Source organism: Triturus cristatus, chromosome 5_1, assembly GCF_964204655.1.
Source record: "Triturus cristatus chromosome 5_1, aTriCri1.1, whole genome shotgun sequence".
NCBI classification, from domain to species: Eukaryota; Metazoa; Chordata; class Amphibia; order Caudata; family Salamandridae; genus Triturus; species Triturus cristatus.
Genome location: NC_140587.1, coordinates 401664571 through 401685968, shown reverse-complemented (window position 1 = coordinate 401685968; position 21398 = coordinate 401664571). Strand labels below are relative to the sequence as shown.

The following is a 21398-nucleotide window of genomic DNA, read 5'->3' as shown; positions in this document are numbered from 1 at the left end:
ACAGCCAGATGCCTGCGATTGGAGTGGTGATGCGGGGGGGGGGGCATCACCACTCCAAAAGCACTTACCCTATCGACAGAGCGGGTCTGTGGAAACGTGGAAAACCGGCCATAGGATGCCTGTGCAGGCTGTGCACGGTCTACTACACACACCTTCACCAAACACTATTGTGTAGATGTGCAAGCGAAGCAACAAGCTTCTGTAGGCCAGGCTGTTCTTAAGACACTTTTTCAAACTACTGTAACCAATACAGGAGACCACCGCTAGGGGAGACACTGCTGTACAGTCATGCACAAAGTGTGAATTCTGCAGCTCATGCCTCGAACGGAAAATGCTACTTACCAGTATGCATGTGTTCTTGGCATGTAGAGCTGCAGAGATTCACACGCCCACCCACCTCCCTGGAACCTGTATCTGTTCCAATGCTATCTTACTTAGATACATTCACATGGACATCTTTTCTGTTTCTTACAAACTCCATCATTTCCCATCATGGCGAAAAACAATCTAGAGTCGATGCCCATGCACACTATCGTCCAAGGGAGGAGTCACCTATCTCGTGACTACAAAAGACTTCTTCCAAGACAACAAGGTGGAAGCATCCAAGCCCAACACCAGATGGCGATCTGTGCACACAGTGTGAATCTCTGCAGCTCTACATGCCAAGAACAGATGCATACTGGTAAGTAGCATTTTCCTTATCACACATAATATTTAGCTACTAGTTCAATGATGGCTCTCTATCCTTATACAATACTTCCTTTTGTATGTAGTAATCATACATCTCTTAAAAGGAATTTCAGATCTTCTAAAAATGTACTGAGTCAGTTCATACTTTTAAAAGAGACTCATTCCAGAACAGCTTATTTTCCCTATCCCTTCTACTATTGTGAGCTTAAAGACAGACTGACTGTAATGTTTTTGTTTTTTAAATTGCAGTCATTTTTATACTGTGGTAAAATGAGTGCTTATATCTCTAAATTGTCTTTAAAAACTTCTGAGATTCCTGCAATTACTGTATTATGAGCCACTGGAATATTAGCTTTGGTCACAAACTGGAGATTTTGTGCAATATCATCCCAAATGTTTTGTATTTCATTCCAATCCTGTAACATGCGCATCAATTTGAAAATAGTATTGTTTCATTCTGATAGAGACTTTGCATATTCTCATATTAGAATATTTCACAGGCTCCACACTGGATACGGAAAATCTTGAGCAGTATCCTCTGTACGCCAGGAAGTGGTTTGTCCATGTGGGTAGTGATGTGTGCGGTGCCTATATAAGCGCCACCCTGGTGAACTGAAATCAGTTCCTTTCTTTCTGCACCAGCAGCGTGAATCTGGAGAGCTACCGTGGTCACTTTTTAATGACCACTTTTTGCTTTACTTTTTGTTGGTCCTTCTAGAGCAATTTGCTCACAATGTGCTAGTGATATATGTCTCCTAACAAATCTAATGGTTTTAAACCTGGTCAAGAATGACCCCAAAGTCTGCACCGAGTGCAAGTTGATGTTTCCCATGACGATCCATGAGCCTTGTGATGAAGTTCCTGGCAGTGTCGCAGAAGGCGGCTTCATTTTGTTTCAGGTCCTGCTCCCAAGGGAGATCTGGAGGTCGCTCCCAGAGGTGTTCCAGCAGACTGTTCTCTTCCCACTCCTAAACGTCTTTCTTGAAGTCCAAGAAGAAGTAATCGAAACGTCATTTGGCTTCCCCATCCAAACGACATACTTTAAGGCCCTGCTCCTGCACTGCACCTGTGGAGCCAGCGGGCAGCCCCACTTTGCGCTTTCCTGAGTTCCCTGAAGTGACTCCCACGCACTTAAAATAATTTTTCTATGCCATGCATGTCATCTTTGGGTCACCGACTCCCTCTGGTGCTCTTGCTGGGTTTCCGCCAATGGGTACGCCTCCAGCACCAGCCAGGCCCTCTGGATCCACCCTGGATCCAGTCCAATGCCGACATGGGTGCCTCCACCAGTCCTCCCAACGCAGTCCCCGGCACCACCATTGAATGACAAGCCTGTTGCCATTTCTGGCTCCAAGGCGCCATCCAGGCCGTATCCTCCTGGACTTCCCACCCTTAGGCTGTTCCCACCTGAAGTGGGGGTAGAGGGATGAAGAAGGGTATGGACTCTTTGAGGAGGACCCTGACCAAGCAGACAGGTGGCATGAGGAGCTGGGTGATGCCAGTGGCTTGAATACATCCCCAGACTTTGGCATGTATTCCCCTCCAGGCCCTGTTTTGGAGGAAGGTGCATATTTTACAACTGTGATGCATAGGGCAGCCAAGGTCCTTTACCTACAACTGCCACCAGTCAGGGTCAAGACCAGCATTGTCAAAGGTGCTACACCCCTGGGTGAGCTCTGCCGAGCCATTGATCCCCTTTAATGAGACCCTCACAGACCTTCTGGGGACCTTGGCAAAACCTTGCACAGGTGCTCCTATGCACCGCATGATTGCCCGCCACCATCTCATCCCAGGTGACCCAGCTCACAGGATCCCTCCCCTGAGAGCCTGGTAGTGCAGGACTCAACAGCTTAGGTCAGCCCAAAAGCATTCCCTTCCTCCCCACCGGATAAGGAGTCCAAGAGGCTGGACACTTTTAGGAAGAGAAACTTCTCTTCCACCAGCTTGGTCTTGTGGTTGGTGAACACTGCATGCCTCTTGGGCCGAAATTCCCAAGAATTGGTTGCGCAGCTGCTGCCCATGCTTCCTGAAGAGGGCTGAGCCATCCTGAACCAAGGTTTGATGGACAGTCTGGGTGCAGCTAAGTTAGCCATCAGGTGTGGACTGGACACCACAGACTCCCAAGACAGGGCCATGGCATCTGCAGTGGCATTTTGCCACCACGCCTGCTTGTGGTCCACTGGGTTCTAGGGGTGTTTCCAAGCATCCTTAATTGGCATGCACTTCAACAGCTCCTGCCTATTTGGTGACAAAGCTGACACTACACTCAAGCAGATTTCTGAAAGGCATTCCGCTGCCAGATTCATGAGCCTCACTCTGGCTTCCAGACCTTGTATGGTGGCAGCTGGGGTTCCTATGGGCGTCCACAATACCAGCCTTGCCCACTGCCCTCACAGGCTTCCCAACCTTTTTATGGCCAGGGTCGTGAATCCTACAGCGGGTGCAGGAGCCCTTCCTAGCGTGCTGTCCAGTCCCCCTCCCCTTCTGCTGCCGCAGCCTCCAAGCCGCTTTAGTGAGCCGTCCGCCCAGCATGACCATCCTGTTGGCAGCAGGATCAGATGAAGAGTCCCAACGGACCAAAATCACTTCTGTTAAGTGAGTGCTACAATTTGTGCAGAGGTGTTACGCACATGGAAACCCCTCCACCTTTGCTACCATTCCTAGAACGCCTGGCAAAGGACCATCTTTCCTTGTTCCATTAGGGAGTGCAGGTTCTGTTGGCCAGAGAAGCCATCAAGAGAGTAACACATCAAGGAGGGGGATCAGGGGCGATAAAGGTCCAGCACATAGGCCCCAAGATATGAACTGTAAATAGTAAGGTGTGCTGTTCCTAAGGAAACCTCCCCTCCGTAGATTCCAGAATCTGCAGAGGATAGGTTGTCCGCCACAAGCATAACCATATTACCGAGCTGGTTGCGACGCTACTGTGCATCCCGTGACACCGGAGCCTTCGGCTGACTGACTGCACGCGATTGTCTTGGCGCTGATGTGGGTGGTTGCCCCTACCCAGGCTGGCTGACCTAATCGCCTGAGGGGAAAAGCCAGGTCTTTACCAGTTTCCTGAAGAGAGCCCTTTTTGGTTGTTACCTGATCGTAGACGGAAGAGAATTCCACTGTTTGGCCGCTTGATAGGAAAAACTCCTGCCACCCCATCTGGCTTTTTTTTATCTTAGGGACCGATAACAGACCTGTATTGACTGACCTAAGATTGCGTTGTGGCATGTACCATGAGAATAGATGTTGCAAGTCCATGGCTCCCCCTCCAAATAAAGCCTTATGCGTTAGGCAAAGGGCTTTAAAATCCAGTCGCTGCCAAACTGGGAGCCAATGGAGCTTTTTAATCCTGGCGGACGTGGAATGATGTTTAGGGAGATCTAGCAACACGCGAACTGCCGCATTCTGTAAAGACTGCAGTTTTGCGATCTGACCTTTGTCTGATCCCAGATATAAGGCATTGCCATAATCAATTCTTGAGAGGACAAGGGCTCCAACAACCGTTTTCCTGAGAGTTAGAGGGATGAACGGCAGGGTTTTGTGTAGCACTTTCAGAGTGAAGAAACAGGCAGAGGATACCTGATTCATTTGTTTTGCGAACTTGAGCTCATTGTCAAACACAAATCTGAGGTTTCTGGCCTCAGTCACAGGGACCGGATAGTTCCCAGCCTCTGAGGGCCACCATAGTTGGCTCCATATAGAGGGACTCTGCCTTAACTTGATGACCTCAGTTTTTTCGGTATTGAGTTTTAGGAAGTTTGTGCACATCCAGGCCATGACTGCGTTTAGACAGTTACGGAACTTGGCTGCCGCGTCGTCCACCCATTGCGTGACCGATACCACTATCTGGGTATCGTCTGCATAAGAGACTAAGAAGTGACCATGATCTTTTATTAACCTTGCCAGAGAGGTGACATATAAATTAAACAGCGTTGGTGACCAAGCTGGCCCCTGTGGGACTCCACAGGGAAGGCATAGGTTTCCTGACTTGAAGCCCTCCCAGTGAATCACTTGTTCCCTGGATGTCAAAAAGTATGTTAGTAGGGTCTGAGCCGTCTCTGATACCTGCTGCCCTCAGCCAGCGCAGCAACACCGCATGGTTCATGATATCGAACGCCGCTGACAAGTCAAGCAGGATGAGGATGGCTCTGCCCCCACTGTCCACCACCTTCCGAACCTCTTCCGTGGCCATAATCTGGGTCGACTCGGTCAAATGTCTAGTTCTGAATCCGTGTTGGGTGGGATCTAGGATGTTATTACAGTCTAGCTAGTGAGAAAGTTCTGTGTTTATGGCTCTTTCTAGAATTTTGGAAGGAAGATATGATATTGGGCGGTAGTGTTTCACATCCATAGGGTCCAGAGTGTCTTTCTTTAGGATCGGCCTTGTGCAGGCTTTTTTCCAGTGCTGTGGAAAGACCTCCGAATTAATCACCTCATTTAGGAGGGGTGTCAAACGGGCACTAATATCCCCAGAAGCCAGGTGAAGGATATGTGGGGGCAGGGGTCTGTGGGCGAACAGGACTTAGTCTGTAACAGTAGACCAGTCACGCTCTCTGCCGCTAAAACAGAGAAGCGTGTCAGACCACCATACCTGGAATTGTCCTTCAACGGTTCTTCCTTGCTCTCCGTAGTGTTAAGTGCTATCTCATGAAGTTCATTATAAACTGTCTGCACTTTATTCTGGAAGAAGTCGGCAATCTTATCCACAAAGTTTTGATCGGGCACGAATTGGCTATCCTGCAGATGCTTTGATAAGGCTGTCACTGTTTTAAAAAGCTCCTTCGAGGAGTTATTGGCCGCCTGAATTTTCGCTGTGAAACATACAATTTTTGCATTGTTTATTGCTGCCTTGTATTCGTCAAGAGCTGACTTATAGTCCCTTTTGGGATCATCGCTATAGTCTGTTCTCCAGAGGCGTTCAATGCGTCTGCATTTGGCTTTAATAGACCTCAGCTCTGCTGAGTACCAAGCCTTCTCTGTGAGTTTTTAGTTACTTCCGGAGCAAGCCCATCTACTGCTGTCCTTATCCAGTCATCAAACTGACAGGCTGCCCTGTTGAGATCTAAATCCATATTACGGGGATTCTCAGCCAAGGCTGCTTCTAGTTCCGATTTTTGGATAGAATCCCAGTGGCGGAATTTGACCCTGGGATGTCTATTCTGGTGATGTCTATTCTGGTGATGTCTACTGGTGATAGGAGTTGTTAATTGAAATGTATAGCAAAGTGATCGGACCATGGTACCGGCATCACACTAACCAGCTTAATATGCTGGTTATTGGTGAAAATGCTGTCCAGTGTGTGGCCTGCTAAGTGCGTTGGCTCCATTACAATCTGCCTCAATCCATAACCTGAGAAATTATCCACCAACTTGGCAGTCTCAGGTTTATTGCTGGCTTCAAGGAGGAAGTTAAAGTCCGCTACAGCTGTAAAGGTAGGGGTATCTAAACACGATTCCAGAAAAGTCTGAATTGCATTGGTAAAGGGGGACCTTGCCCCTGGTGTCCTATAGATAAGTACCCCTGGGAAGAGCATAGCATTATTATCATAAATACTGAATGTCAGTGCCTCAGCTTCTAGTGATTTAACGGGCTCTGTCCTCGCCTTATAGTGGGACCTAGAGATTATGGCGATTTCCACCCCCCCTCCCCCTTTTTTCCCCACCCTATCTGCACATGCCACCTGGTAACCCACTGGCATTGCCACATTCCAGTCCGGCTTCAAAGCATTATTTGCCCAAGTTTCTGTTAGGAAAACAAGATTGATAGTTGAATCAGGCATTCTAACTCATGCATGTTTCCTCATTGATCTTGTGTTTAACAGGATGCACCTCATTGAGTTTGTACTAGCCCCCTGGGAACTGTTTAGCCCACTGTTGCTAGCCTCAGTGCGACCACCTTGGCCTATTAGAGATGTTTGCGGCCTCCCTATCCCTAAGGTGCCACCGTTACCTCCCGTGTTCAGAAGAGGCGGAGTCCTGCGCCGGCTTGGGGTCGTGATAAACTGATGCACGGCCACCCAACCGCAAGACTTTGAGGCTGTGGTTGTCATAATTAATCAACAAGGAAGGCCTATAACACTCAAGTAAATTCATGTTGATAAATTCGGCTTGCGAGTAACTCTGGGGGGCAAAACGGGCAGGGGGACTGGCACTGGGTGCTCTCCGGGCGCCGACTGGCGCAGACGGGCTTCCCTATGGCCCGTCGGCGGCGCGCCCGCTGCGCGGATGCAGCATCACGTATTTTGAATGGTCTGGGTGCAAAGAACTAGAGCGCTGACCTGTCGATGCGGGCCCGCTCTTACTGACTGGCACCGCGGTCAAGGGTTACAGTCAAGAGGAAATGGCACGTAATAAGCAGGTAAAATATGATAAAATGGAATACAGTACAAGCAGTAATTGTTTTTCAAATCCCTGATTCCAAGGTGCAAATTTACCAGGTAAAATATTTAAATAAATTCAAGTACAACCAGTAGTTTTAAAAACCCTATTTTCAAAGTGCCTAGTGCGAGCACAGCTCCAAGCGTTTCAACCTCGTGAGCTGGCTCTCGTAACAGTTTCTTCCTGGTACCCGAACTGGGAGGACCCTTGAAGCTGTTGGTGTATTTGGTGAGGGCATGGTTTCCTATTCCTACACCTAGATGTGAACCACCCTCTTATGAGTAGTTAATAGTTGCTCTAGATCCTGGTGAAATGCCATGATCTTTAAGACAACTTAGGGCATGAAACATGTCGACCGCTATCCTCACTTAAATACTTGATGAGATTATTAGAATCTCCGTATAAAAGCAGGTAGGTTTTTAGTCATGACATGGAACCTGCTAAATAAAGTTAGTTCAGCTGGTCCCCATAGTTATTTTGAAACTCACACTTTTCCTACACACTACTCACATTTTTATAAACACCACACGCTCTACACACATCCGCTTTATCTACAGCCAGGAATACAGGATAAAGAATCTCCGGCAAAGAGCCCCCCTGCGGGGCCCGTTGGGCATGGCAGCTTCGGCCCAACGAGGAGCTGCCCCATGATGAAGCATGAGTCCCCCTGGATGTATGATGGCCCTTGCTCCTTATAGGAGCTATTCCACACCTGTTATTTTTCTTTGCTTGGGAAAGCTCACCTAACTATTTACAGCCATCAAGAGAGTGCCAGCACTAGAAGAAGGACGTGGTGGTTGTTCCCGCTACTGTCTTGTCGAAAAAGGATGAAGGCCACCCGCATCATACTAGATTTGCACCCCCTGAACACCTTCCTGAAAAAAGAGAGAGCTGCTCACCTTTGCTAAGGTTTTGTCTGCCCTGGAGACTGGATGGTAGAGTTGGATTTTCACATCCCCGTCCTGCAAGCTCACAGGTGTGTTACCTGCGGTTTACTGGAGGCCACAAGCATTTCCGTGTTTGCTGTGCTCCCTTTCGACCTTACCAGTTCTCCCGGGTGTTCAAAAAAGTGATGGCGGTGGTTGCCGCACCTTCGAGAATTGGGAAAATCCTGGCTGAATCTATTCATCGCCACCAAGTACATGCAATGCCATCTCTTCTGAGTATTCGAGTTTCTAAAGCTGCTCTTGCTCCAATACTTACTCTGCTTAAACTGAATCCTGGGACTCCTGTACACTTTTCTGCCGATATCGTTCCTGCCCTGAGTTCTCAAGAAGATCAGGACCAACCAGTTAAAGTCATCTTAGTGGCTCCAGAATGGACAAGGAGAATTTGGTATTTCGAACTGCTGAGCATGAGCTTCTGTCCTCGGATCAGGCTGCCTCTTTATGAGGGCGTCTTGTCGCAGCAGCAGGGTCCTGCACTCGAACCTACGCACATGCCACCTTTGTGAGGAATTGTGGTGTATTGTGTGGTGTGGTTGTTTGACCTGACTGTGGAATACACTGATGAAACCAACTTGGGTTCAGTCAGGTTTGCTTTATAAAGCTTAGCTCTACCCTGGGAATCTTTGGCTTCGAGGAAAGTGGTCAAATGAGGCAAGTGTAAAGCGTTTAGAAGTACTAAAACAACAGAACAAGAAAGGCACGCAACATGAAATACATCCAACACCAAGGTACAAAAATGGATTTTATTTTTATGAATTTGTAGACACCAAAACTAACAAAATCCAAGGAGGGTTCCGGTGATAAAGATTTTTAAATCTCAGGTTTTTTTTTTTAACCTCAAATGCAAGCAAGCATTTTTTTTCACCTCACCTGACTATATTTAATTTCTTAAATGGCTCTCTACGTTCAGTTTAATATAGTTTTTCATTTTTTTGTGATGGTGATCCCTCGGTACCTTATCCTTTCTTCTCTAATTTAAAATGCCACTGGCGAAAGTGACGGGTACATGATTTGAACAGGACCACACATGTATCCACATTCATCTTAAATCGGAAGAAAGCACCACATTTGTTAATAACATCTAATAAAGGAGAAATAGAATGTTTCTCGATTAGAAATAAGAAGCCACCCACGTACATTTTGGTTTTGCCTAGAGGTTTAGGATCATTGTCGACCACAAGTGGAGACGTTAGACATCCCTGCCTAGTATCTTTTCCAATCTTAAAGTGAAAATAGATCATGTTTTTGTATGGAGCGCAAGATTCCATGTTTTAGATACATTATTCCAATCCTGCTAATGGACTGCTCAGAAAACCCAAAGTTTCCCAACAGTGGAAAAATATGATCCTTTCAACTCCGTCAAAAGCCTTTTTCCTTATCAAGGGAGCAGCAGACCTCGTACTGCCACCGTTTTTATTATCATTACTTCATGGCGTGTAACAGATCCAATACATTAAGTTGTCACTTCTTGATTTCAAACCAGTTTGACCATCAAGCACATTGCTTTTTATCTCTCTAATCTTCCTGGCCATAGGACTTCTGGTCCATCAAAAACATGCGGATTTCACTCCAGGAGCATCCTCTGTCTGGCTGTGCAGTCACTTCTGCAGGTTCCAGTTTGAAGATATATATATATATATAGTTGTTTTCCTGTCTTCCATAGCTTGGCATGTATCTGAGAAGTTTACCTCCACCTATCTACCTTTCTTTAGAGAATCTCCAGGAACTAGAGTAATTTTGTTCTATTCAACGTGTATTGTTGAATCCCCTTTCTCTGTTTTGTGACTCGTCTGAGATGGTATTAGCATGTAACACTGATCTGTATGCATTAAAAAAACAAGCATTTGCAATGCACTAGGTTCCTCATTACTGAATGTTTGAGCTATTGGTGTTGCAAGTACTAATGTTTCTTTGATTTTGATTTTTTGCTAACAAATATCCCAGCAGTAGCATAAGTAATAAAAGAAAATCCACGAAAAAAAGGCATGATTGTAGTACTATAGGCTGTTACTAAGTGTCCCTGTGGAGTTGTAAAAGGACCTTTAATAGCCATATAAGGTTCTGCACCCTTAATGCAATTATAAAGAGAAAGTTTGATTTGAGCATAAGTTACCGTTTGTTTTTATTGAAAGGGAGATTTTTGTTACCTGGTGTTTTAAAAATGCACTATTAAAATAAACAACAATATTGCATTTTTGAACCTCAAGCTAACAAAAAAAATCTCGCTTCCAATAAAAAACAAATGGAAGCGTATGCTTAGCTGTGATCTTTCTCTTCATAATTGCATTAAGGATACAGTACCTTATGTGGCTAAAAAAGGTCCTTTTACAACTCCACAGGGACACCTAGTAACAGCCTTTGGTACTGCAGTTTTTTCTTACTTTGTGGATTTGATTTGATTACTTATGGGATATTCTTTGACAAAAAACCTAAAAACGGTCATCACTTGCAACGCGAATAGCTCAAACGTTCAGTAATGCGAGACCAATTGGATTGCAAATGCTTGTTGAAATATACAGGTGGTGGCGACAATAAATTTCAGCTGTGTCTGCTGGTCGGCATCCATGAACACCCCATAGGGTGGCATTGGGGAGTGACAAGTTACCTTTGAAGCACTTTAACGATAACTTTTATCTAAGGGATGGATCAACGTTAATGCCCAAGGAGCAGTTCGACTTTATTAAATAAACAACTTACTGTAGTTTGAACAGTGAATGAACTGTGGGCCTGTCCTTGAAATGTTAAATAAAGTGTCATGTGCCTTATTTATCTGCGGCTTAATAAATGCGTGACAAGCTGAAAAATTAACAACTTCTGTTTTACTGCACTTGTAATATCTGCTTCACTCCTTTCTCGGTCTGTTACTGCAATGTGGAGAAAGAAACTGTTCCTTGGCTTATTTGCATACCCATAATGCCATTAGGCCTTTATATAGCGCTGTGTTCTGTACTTTCTTACCAGTTCGGGCTGGACTGTTCCCATGGGCAGCAGGGTCAAGGCTGATTTGTTTATGGCTGGATCCAAACTTTAATGGCATGGTGAGCGAACAAACGATGGATTTAGGTCTTTTTGTGTTGCTATAATTACTGTATTTTTACAGTGTCTGGATTAGCCCCTTTTGAATGCAAGGAAGAACAATCTTCTTACTTTGTTCATTCAACAGGCATAAGCCCCTTGAAGCAAGTTGTACTCTGCTCACCAGCCTGTTCAGTCTGTTTACTCCTATCACAACATAATATCATCTATGGGAATATACATCTATCCAGGACCTACCCAGCTGGAAAAAAAATGTCCAATATCTCATCCAGCCCGCAGAATTTGAGCTTGTCTTTAGTCGAGAACCAGTTGCATAGTCCAAGCGATTTGCTCTTATGCTGTGTCCGATTAGACCTCTTTCTAGCTTGCTTAAGAATAAGAAAATTAAATCTATAGCACCCTGAGTGGCAATATACTAGTTCCACATCAAGAACCAGTTGGTTGGTCTCAGAGATTGAGACCCGAAATGCAGCATTGAGGGGGGGGGGGGGGGGTGCTGTGACCCACTGTAGCGCAACTGAGGCAACCAGAAACCTCCTTATACTCCATGACCTCTCGAGGGCCTACAAAAGCTGGCAGCAATGCTTTGCAGGAGCAGAAGCTAGAAAAGTGGGCAGGAATATCTGGTATTGCTCTGTCTTTTCTTTAACCACTTCCAAAAATTGAGGAATGGATCATCCGCATCATCCATACACCCGGTATCATGTGGTGTGCATCGATGATCATGCCTTTCCTGCTTGCTGTTCCGTTCGTTTCCTGTCCCGTTTAGTTACTCAGTTAACACAAACAAACATTCAAATGTACATTGAATTTCCCGAAATGTATTTCCTGATAGTTGACCCCACAGACAATGCCGCCAATGTTACAGCATTCAGAGCCATATGCTTAACTGGGAAGAAGAGTAGTCCTGCCCATGAAGGGGCACAGTGCGGATAGCTCTGTGATGGGATGAACTGTGTCCGCTACCTTGCCTTTCACATCTCCAACCGAGCCAGGAACTGGAGTATATTTTCAGACTCTCCCCCGTGACGTCAACACAATAGTCCAATTTATTGATCTACATTCTCAGCAAAATCATTCCACTTCACCAAACTTATGAGTGGGCACAGCGGACAACAGCGCTTGTCATGGCACACCTGCACGATTTTAACATCACGGGCACAGATTTGCGCTATCAAATCGTCCGTTTACAAAGGCTACAGAACCGGAGCACCGCTGTCTAAATCTGTGCAAATGCGAGCACTTTATGCCCGCCCTGAAGGCCTTCCACTGACTTCGAGAAGAAGCTCAGTCACATCTAACACATATGCGCTGACCTCAAGGCTTGAGACAAAGGCCTAAAATATGTGCAAAAACCGACCCCTCACCACACTCCCAAGCCAGCAACCTCAGATCAGCTTCTGCCCACGTGATCCACCAATGATCATTCAAGAGACTGGAACACAGAGGCAGAGCTTCGAGCGTGTAGGGGCGTCACTGTGACTGCCCTCAACTCCCAGCCACACCTCCCTCCCCCGCACTCCGAGTCCAGAATCAACGTACTTCAGATTCAGCAAAGTGCTGCAGTTCGAACTATTGAGACTTGCTTTCAAATAGATTCCTCCCTAATCAAGGGTCACAATTGAGGAACATCAGAGACGTGTAACCCACGACTTCAGCCGCCCTTGCTTCTTCTTTCTGCACTGTATATTGTCAGCTTTTCTAGTGCTCTGAAGTAACTAAGGGGAGAGCAAGTTCTACTTAAAACTGACAATTGCTGCCAATAGACATTTGTTTAGAAGAACTATTACAACTATCTCTAACTTCGTTATAAGACTGGGCAAGAAACAACTGCAGCCCTTCTCAAGGTATATCTGGCTAAATGCGTCTCGGCCAGGGCATATGGTAGCGACATATGGGGCTACACGGACCTCTCGGCGCTCTAGATAGCTGAAAACTAATATTTGAGACGGCTTCTTAGTGTTCCTCAACGCACACCACCTTTGTTTTTCAACAAGAGTTAGGCTTCCAGTACATAGCAGGCACATTAGGTCTCCGTCCCTTGAGGGAGATGGATTGCAGCTAGGCTGGGGCCAGAGACTAACCTAAATCAGGAAATTAGAAGGGATTGCTTAGCCCTTGATTATGCTTTGAAAATTCCCCGGTTTAAGTATGATAAATCCCTTATTATGTCCTTGTGCCATTCAGAATTGTTTGCAAACCTAGAGAAAATAGTGAAATCGGATGACATCTGGGCACGAGAAACGTTTCCTGCACTGAGGCATCAGAACAGAGAGACCGTAGAACTGTTGAAACCATCGGTTCGAGCTCACTACATAGAACATTGGAATGTTGGGAGCTCCATTGAAAACGATGGAGTGCTCGGGGCTTCAAATGGCCAGTTGAAGCCTGGAGCTCCAACATGCCAATGCAGCTGGGAACAAAGGCCTCAATTCCTTCGGGCTCTGTAAGGCCTTTGTGTTATTTATTAGAACATTCTGCCCTCTAGTGGCGGAATGTTCTAATAGCCTTAAAGTCCGCCATAGCTGGGCTATACCAGCATTAAATTCCTACTGCCTTGTTTAAGGCCCTCTCCTTTGGCTCCGGCCTTTAAGGATGGAGCGGACCTCTAATGGCCAGTATAGCCTGCTAAGGCGGCCTGTAAAACCAGTTCCACGGATGGAATACCCATCCCATCAGTATTGGCATACCAAACCACCGCTTTCTGCTGACAAGGTGCTGGCTGAATCAGTTGCTCTGGCTTTTGCCTCCCCAAGGAGCTCGAATTTTGGGTCGAATTTTAGTCCCTTTAGTAGTTTTTTTTTTATCTCTGTGCAAGACACATTGCATTTTGTTATGGTTTGTGAGTTTTATGTGATTCCATGCAGAGCTTTTATTGTACCGCCTTAAAAAGAAATGTCTCTTTTAATCAAGTTTGTCCGGCCCTAATGTTTTTACAGTTATTGGCAGACTATATGTTTCTCCATCGCAGGTTTTCTTGCAGATGCAGTTAAGATAAGACGTTCGCTTTCAGAGTGATCGCTCATTAGTTTGTAGGCGCTTGCCTTTAATTTCTCACTTTGCGCAGAGAAACTGCAATATAGGCAGGGAATCATTTTCACAATTTATCAATTCTTTTTATTGTGAAAATGTAATGTTGATATTTTTTCATCTGCGTCTATCCTGATTGCATTATCTATATAGGACTTTTTATGGAGTTTGATAAATTCCGAAATAAAGAATATATTGATTGACAATTGACAATAAATATATGCTCGGGTGGTGGTGGATCACATCCCCCAAAATCCTGCAAGCCAGACAAACTCTGAAACCAGTAAAAGCACGTCGGCGGGCCCGCTAACCCTGAACAGACGCACATAAGGTGCATGAGTCCCCCGAAAAAGGGCACAGGAAACAAGTAAGAGTCGAAAGAAAGGGCCTCGGGCACTCACCTCCCAGAGTTGTATGATTTCTTATTTCCGATGTGCCGGTTCTCATCTTGAAAGAACCCTTCTGAGTACTCTTCATTTTTGTCAGGGAGTCTGGTTTTAACTGTTGCTCTGTTGTAACAGCAGTAAGTAGTCTAGTTTTGATAACGAGTCTACATGCGACCCTTGCACCGTATTCATAGTATTGGCGCACTCCTGGTAAAGAATCATTGTGCTCAGATACTTATTATACGTGCTTCACAGTTTTCTTTTCCTGGATACCATTCCTAGCCCACATCCCCATGTTCGGATTAGTTGCTGAGGCAGTGCGCCACGGCTGTTCCATAGTTTCTTAGGAGAGCGGTAGGTTCAGGGCATGAAGTGGGATGAAAAAATTGGAGGGTCGCTCACAGGGGCGTGGCCAATGTAATTAAGGGCGTGGCTTAAAACACATAACTAAAAATCTGTGCTTAGCATAGTGTGTCGCCCTACTTGTTTTTTGCTGTTTGAATTGCATCTAGATATTTGATACAAGTAACATATTTACAAGAAGTCAGGACTATTGGCTTTGTCAATGGTTGTTAGTTGCATGTGACTCCACCACAATTTTGCTGCTCCTGAGTTTCAAAAAGAGAAGGGAAATCCAGAGAGAAAATGACTCTCTTTAAGGGATTTATCATCCCCTACAACGCTCATCTGGCATGATGTCATGCCGTAACTTCTCCACTAGTGAGAAGTGAGCAGTGTGAGCACGTGCGCATCGATGTGCCTGTGTCACTGCAGTCTGGAAAAAAACGGACTGTTTGTGCCAGGGCACCCGAACAGAGCCCGATAGAGACCCTTTTCGAGGCCCCCTTTAAAAATCTGCCGGTTCTCAGACCCGGCCCACTTAAAGCCCTGGGTAGGTTGTAGCTCAAGTGAACGTTGTCCCTCCCTCCCTCCCTCCCCAGTTTTCTCCTCCCCTTTGGGGTCCACCAGCGACAATAAATCCTTGGGTAGCCACAAGGATGCCTTGCACCCTCACTCTGATGCTCCTGTAAGGTGTTCCCTTCATTTCTAATTCCGTCATTGAGTGAGTTTGCAGATTCCCTCGTTTTGCATTTTTGACACCCCTGCAGTTAGGCAAAGAGGGAATCCAGTCACTTTGTATTTCCTTCCCTGTAGTGGAATGGAGACTTCACTTACTACTATGACAGTTGGGCAGTGTCCTTCCTGCTTCATTTTTAGGTCTCGCCTAGCGTCGCAGCGCATGCGCTGCTCGCTCTGCGAAATCTGTCGTTGAGTTGATTTCGGAAGTGGAGTGGAAGCTCCGCCCATAGTTTCTATTGGCCGGCGTCATCCTTTATGGTAAACGCTAGCCTCCGATTGAGGCTTTTTGGTGACCGCCCTGTCTCCTTTTGGCTCCTCCCATCTGGACTCACACGGTCTCCTTTAACTAGTCTGTAAGCACTAAAAGAAAATTCCATTTTGCATTACGATTTCAGTTTAAGTGTGAGACATAGCGCCGCGGCAAAACATCACAGTGTGCTGGCAGAGCAGCTAGTTTTAATTGAAAGTGATACAGTGGCGGCCGCCGCCTGCAGCCTCCTCACGCCAAGAAAATACTTATTTTTCTTTTTAACTCTGGCCCGTGGAAACACATTTGTTTGTGTACAGAACACAACCGTGACGGCATGCAGGTATGTTTACAAAATTGTGAGGTTAACCCCTTCAGTGCCACGCCCTTTCCCCCTCCTGTGCCGGGCGTTGCATTAGTGGGTGGGGTTCATGACGAGATAGTCTCGTCATGGGCACAGCGCAACCGTGCTCCATGACGAGACTATCTCGTCATGGGCACAGAGGGGGTTAAGGGAATTGTACAGATACACACACACTCGACCAAGCGCCTAGTGGCGATTCATTTCGCAGCATATGTGCCAAGTAGACGTCCTCACGCAGGAGCCCGTGGGTTCTTCCCTAGGGGTTTGTTTTGGTGCATATTCCGTCACTACCGGCTTCTCGTGCCTTCGAGCAAGTAAAGAGTTCAGTGCTATGTTTTAGTACCGGGACAGCGCCGCCCGTCCCCGGGGCCTCTTTTAGAGTCTGTGGTAAACACAAAGCCGGCCATTGCCTGCCAACTCTGCGCAGCCGACGCCCGGCCCACTGGCCGTGTCTGCGCTCCAGCTGCCCTGCGTGACAGAGCCACGTCCACCGTCCAGACCAATCCATCTGGGAACCACCAGGCCCATTCAGGCTCATTCCGGAACCACTGGGCCGTTACTGGAACCAGCCGAGGTGTGTGGGATCTGCCTTTTCCCACCTGGATCTGCTGAGCCCTCCTGGAGCTTACAGCTCCGTCCAGGACCCGGGGGTCCCTCCTGGACCTCCGCTGTTCATCCTGGATTCATTCATCTCATCCTCAATCCATGAGGCACGTGTTGGGGCCCCCACTGGGTCCACTGTGGAACCACTTAGCCAATCATGGACACGTCGGGCTGCTCCTGGACCTGCCAGGTCAGTTCTGGAACCACCGACACCCCCTGCATCACCGAGACCCATCCTGGGCTCGTCACGGGACCCATCCTGGGCTCACCTGTGCGCAGCCGGGAGGGTTCCCCAACAAGACGTGGGGGCCTCCGTGTGGGAGAGAGGGGCGAGTCAATAGAGGGGCTAGAGTGACTTGTCAACAAGACCCTGCTCTGCACCCAGAAGGTCACCCACTTCGACATACTGGGTGAGTTTACTCTTGAGTACCATATTACCACCCCTCAGTGCTTAATTTGTAAAAAAAAAAAAAAATAATATATGTACATATTGTGTTAAAATCAACAGAAATTAATTGTACCCAGTCTAACTGTCCATTGTTGTGGTAGATTCAGGAATTCCCAACCAACACCATATAGTGCAATGTTTGTTAGTTTTGGGAATTGCCTTCAATTAAAGTAAAAACAACAAAATCAAGGCAAAAGATACACATTCATTAACCATCTACTTTAAGAAAGACCCATAAAACATTTTACTAATGGATTAACATGTATTTAAAAAAAAAAAAAAAGTCTGTAAAACATTTAAAAACCTCTACAGCAGTGTGTCAGTGTTACCTGGAGAAAACTCCAGGATTATTTTGCTGTTGTCAGTTTTTTATCAATTAACATCCTTTTAAAAATGTTCATCTTCTATGTTCTGAACTCCATTATTACACAGGGGGCACAAACTGTCTTGATAAAACGTCCTTGCCCAGCGGTCAGTGTTCGATCTTAGGGTGGGCAATTACCTGTAGAAGATAGTGCCAAGCTTTTCAGGTCGAGCCTGGGCAGCGCGTGCGCTGCTCTGCGAGGCATGCTGTATTCAGATAGGGACTTGAAGCTCCGCCCATATTTTTTATTGGCTTGTGTCATTGGCCACTGTAAACTGTGGCTGTTCATTGGTCAATATGCTTAATACACCCCGGATGTAAATAGTAACAGTAAGGGTAGAGTGCTTGTGTACTGGACACACCGGATGTAAATAGTAACAGTAAGGGTAGAGTGCTTGTGTACTGGACACCCCGGATGTAAATTGTAACAGTAAGGGTAGAGTGCTTGTGTACTGGGCACCCCAGATGTAAATGGTAACACAAGATGTTGTAGAGTGCCTGTGTACTGGACACCCCGGATGTAAATAGTAACAGTAAGGGTAGAGTGCTTGTGTACTGGACACCCCGGATGTAAATAGTAACAGTAAGGGTAGAGTGCTTGTGTACTGGACACCCCTGATGTAAATGGCAACAGTAAGAGCAGAGTGCTTGTGTACTGGACACCCCGGATGTAAACAGTAACAGAAGAGTGCTTGTGTACTGGACACACCGGATGTAAATAGTAACAGTAAGGGTAGAGTGCTTGGGTACTGGACACCCCGGATGTAAATGGTAACACAAGATGTTGTAGAGTGCTTTTGTACTGGACACCCCGGATGTAAATAGTAACAGTAAGGGTAGAGTGCTTGGGTACTGGACACCCCGGATGTAAATGGTAACACAAGATGTTGTAGAGTGCTTGTATACTGGACACCCCGGATGTAAATAGTAACAGTAAGGGTAGAGTGCTTGTGTACTGGACAACCCAGATGTAAATGGTAACACACGATGTAGAGTGCTTGTGTACTGGACACCCCTGATGTAAATGGCAACAGTAAGAGCAGAGTGCTTGTGTACTGGACACCCCGGATGTAAACAGTAACAGTAAGGGTAGAGTGCTTGTGTACTGGACACACCAGATGTAAATAGTAACAGTAAGGGTAGAGTGCTTGGGTACTGGACACCCCGGATGTAAATGGTAACACAAGATGTTGCAGAGTGCTTGTGTACTGGACACCCCTGATGTAAATTGTAACAGTAAAGGCAGAGTGCTTGTGTACTGGACACCCCGCATGTAATTGGTAACAGTAAGTGGTAGAGTGCTTGTGTACTGGACACCCCGGATGTAAACAGTAACAGTAAGGGTAGAGTGCTTGTGTACTGGACACCCAGATGTAAATGGTAACAGTAAGGGTAGAGTGCTTGTGTACTGGACTCCCCGGATGTAATTGGTAACAGTAAGGGAAGAGTGCTTGTGTACTGGACACCCCGGATGTAAATAGTAACAGTAAGGGTAGAGTGCTTGTGTACTGGACACCCCGGATGTAAATGGTAACACAAGATGTTGTACAGTGCTTGTGTACTGGACACCCAGATGTAAATGGTAACACAAGATGTTGCAGAGTGCTTGTGTACTGGACACCCCTGATGTAAATTGTAACAGTAAAGGCAGAGTGCTTGTGTACTGGACACCCCGCATGTAATTGGTAACAGTAAGTGGTAGAGTGCTTGTGTACTGGACACCCCGGATGTAAACAGTAACAGTAAGGGTAGAGTGCTTGTGTACTGGACACCCAGATGTAAATGGTAACAGTAAGGGTAGAGTGCTTGTGTACTGGACTCCCCGGATGTAATTGGTAACAGTAAGGGAAGAGTGCTTGTGTACTGGACACCCCGGATGTAAATAGTAACAGTAAGGGTAGAGTGCTTGTGTACTGGACACCCCGGATGTAAATGGTAACACAAGATGTTGTACAGTGCTTGTGTACTGGACACCCAGATGTAAACGGTAACACAAGATGTTGCAGAGTGCTTGTGTACTGGACACCCCTGATGTAAATTGTAACAGTAAAGGCAGAGTGCTTGTGTACTGGACACCCCGCATGTAATTGGTAACAGTAAGTGGTAGAGTGCTTGTGTACTGGACACCCCGGATGTAAACAGTAACAGTAAGGGTAGAGTGCTTGTGTACTGGACACCCAGATGTAAATGGTAACAGTAAGGGTAGAGTGCTTGTGTACTGGACTCCCCGGATGTAATTGGTAACAGTAAGGGAAGAGTGCTTGTGTACTGGACACCCCGGATGTAAATAGTAACAGTAAGGGTAGAGTGCTTGTGTACTGGACACCCCGGATGTAAATGGTAACACAAGATGTTGTACAGTGCTTGTGTACTGGACACCCAGATGTAAATGGTAACACAAGATGTTGTAGAGTGCTTGTGTACTGGACACCCAGATGTAAATGGTAACAGTAAGGGTAGAGTGCTTGTGTACTGGACTCCCCGGATGTAATTGGTAACAGTAAGGGAAGAGTGCTTGTGTACTGGACACCCCGGATGTAAATAGTAACAGTAAGGGTAGAGTGCTTGTGTACTGGACACCCCGGATGTAAATGGTAACACAAGATGTTGTACAGTGCTTGTGTACTGGACACCCAGATGTAAATGGTAACACAAGATGTTGTAGAGTGCTTGTGTACTGGACACCCGGATGTAAATGGTAACAGTAAGGGTAGAGTGCTTTCGTACTGGACACCCCGGATGTAAATAGTAACCGTAAGGGTAGAGTGCTTTCGTACTGGACATCCCGGATGTAAATGGTAACACAAGATGTTGTACAGTGCTTGTGTACTGGACAGCCCTGATGACAATTGAAACAGAACAAGTGAAGTGCTTGTGTGCTGATGCGTATCTTGTTCTCTCTTTGCAGGCGCCCATGGATATCCCAGGCTTGAACCTCAGTCAGCAGGAATACTACCCCTATGTATACTACAAGATTGATTGCAATTTGCTGGACTTCAAGTAACCCATTCCTTGTCCGGAACAGCCTGTGATGCTGATGTCCCAGCAGACGCAAAGCTGCTGTACAGCACATTTTAACTCTCTAACCACGAGCTTGTATCTCATTCCCTGTACCCTGGTGCATTTGCAATAGTGACCTATCATTTTCTTTTTAGGAAAATATGTATGTATTTTTGCTTTTAATTAATCAAGTGTTTCGATGTACACTGAAAGAAATCAGAGTCTATTTATAAGCAGAAGAATATTTAAAGGTTAGGATTATTCCATGTTAATATAGTGATGTGCATTATTTCCATTTGTTGCCATTGTTTATAAATACCCTGTTTACAGAGGAACATTGTGTAAATGTTTATACCATTTAATTCACTGTATTTAGTAGATGAAATGTTCAGGTGTTGCCGAATTTTGATGTAAAGAATTATGTGCGATATTCAGTGTTTGTGGTCCCTGAACATTTTAAACTACAAGCACTGTCAACCAGCAGAGGAAATAAAACCATCATTTGTGACAGTGTGTGCTGCTTTGTTGTGTGCCCCGGTGTATTGCTTAAAAGAAGCAGCCATTAACAGACCAACCTCAAAGAGAAATCGTTTTCCTCAGAGTCCAGCTCATAACCACTGGTGCTGGCTGTCTGCCTTGCAGTGTGCTGGCATTGTGGAGTCACTTTACGAGAGCTGGGATGGAGGCCTGCTGCCCAGTCAGACATCCCTCCCAGCATTCACAACATGTCTCAGTGAGTCACAAGCTGGTTCCTGTCCCATTGTTATTAATGAGATGGCTAGATTGTGACTTTCTGGTAACAGCCTCTTTGTGCTATCGGGGTTGGGAGTAT

At 46.1% G+C, this 21398-nt stretch overlaps 1 protein-coding gene across 2 annotated transcripts in view; it reads left to right on the top strand.

The window, feature by feature from the left end:
- ATP6V1C1 (ATPase H+ transporting V1 subunit C1) overlaps window positions 1-21079 on the top strand; it is a 354471-nt gene extending 333392 nt beyond the window's left edge. For both annotated transcript variants that reach the window (XM_085605130.1, XM_085605131.1), the window contains exon 13: window positions 20475-21079. In XM_085605130.1, coding sequence (XP_085461256.1) covers window positions 20475-20570 — 96 coding nt within the window. In that variant the 3' untranslated portion in view covers window positions 20571-21079. The remainder of the gene's footprint in view (window positions 1-20474) is intronic.
- Window positions 21080-21398: the final 319 nt, after the last annotated feature.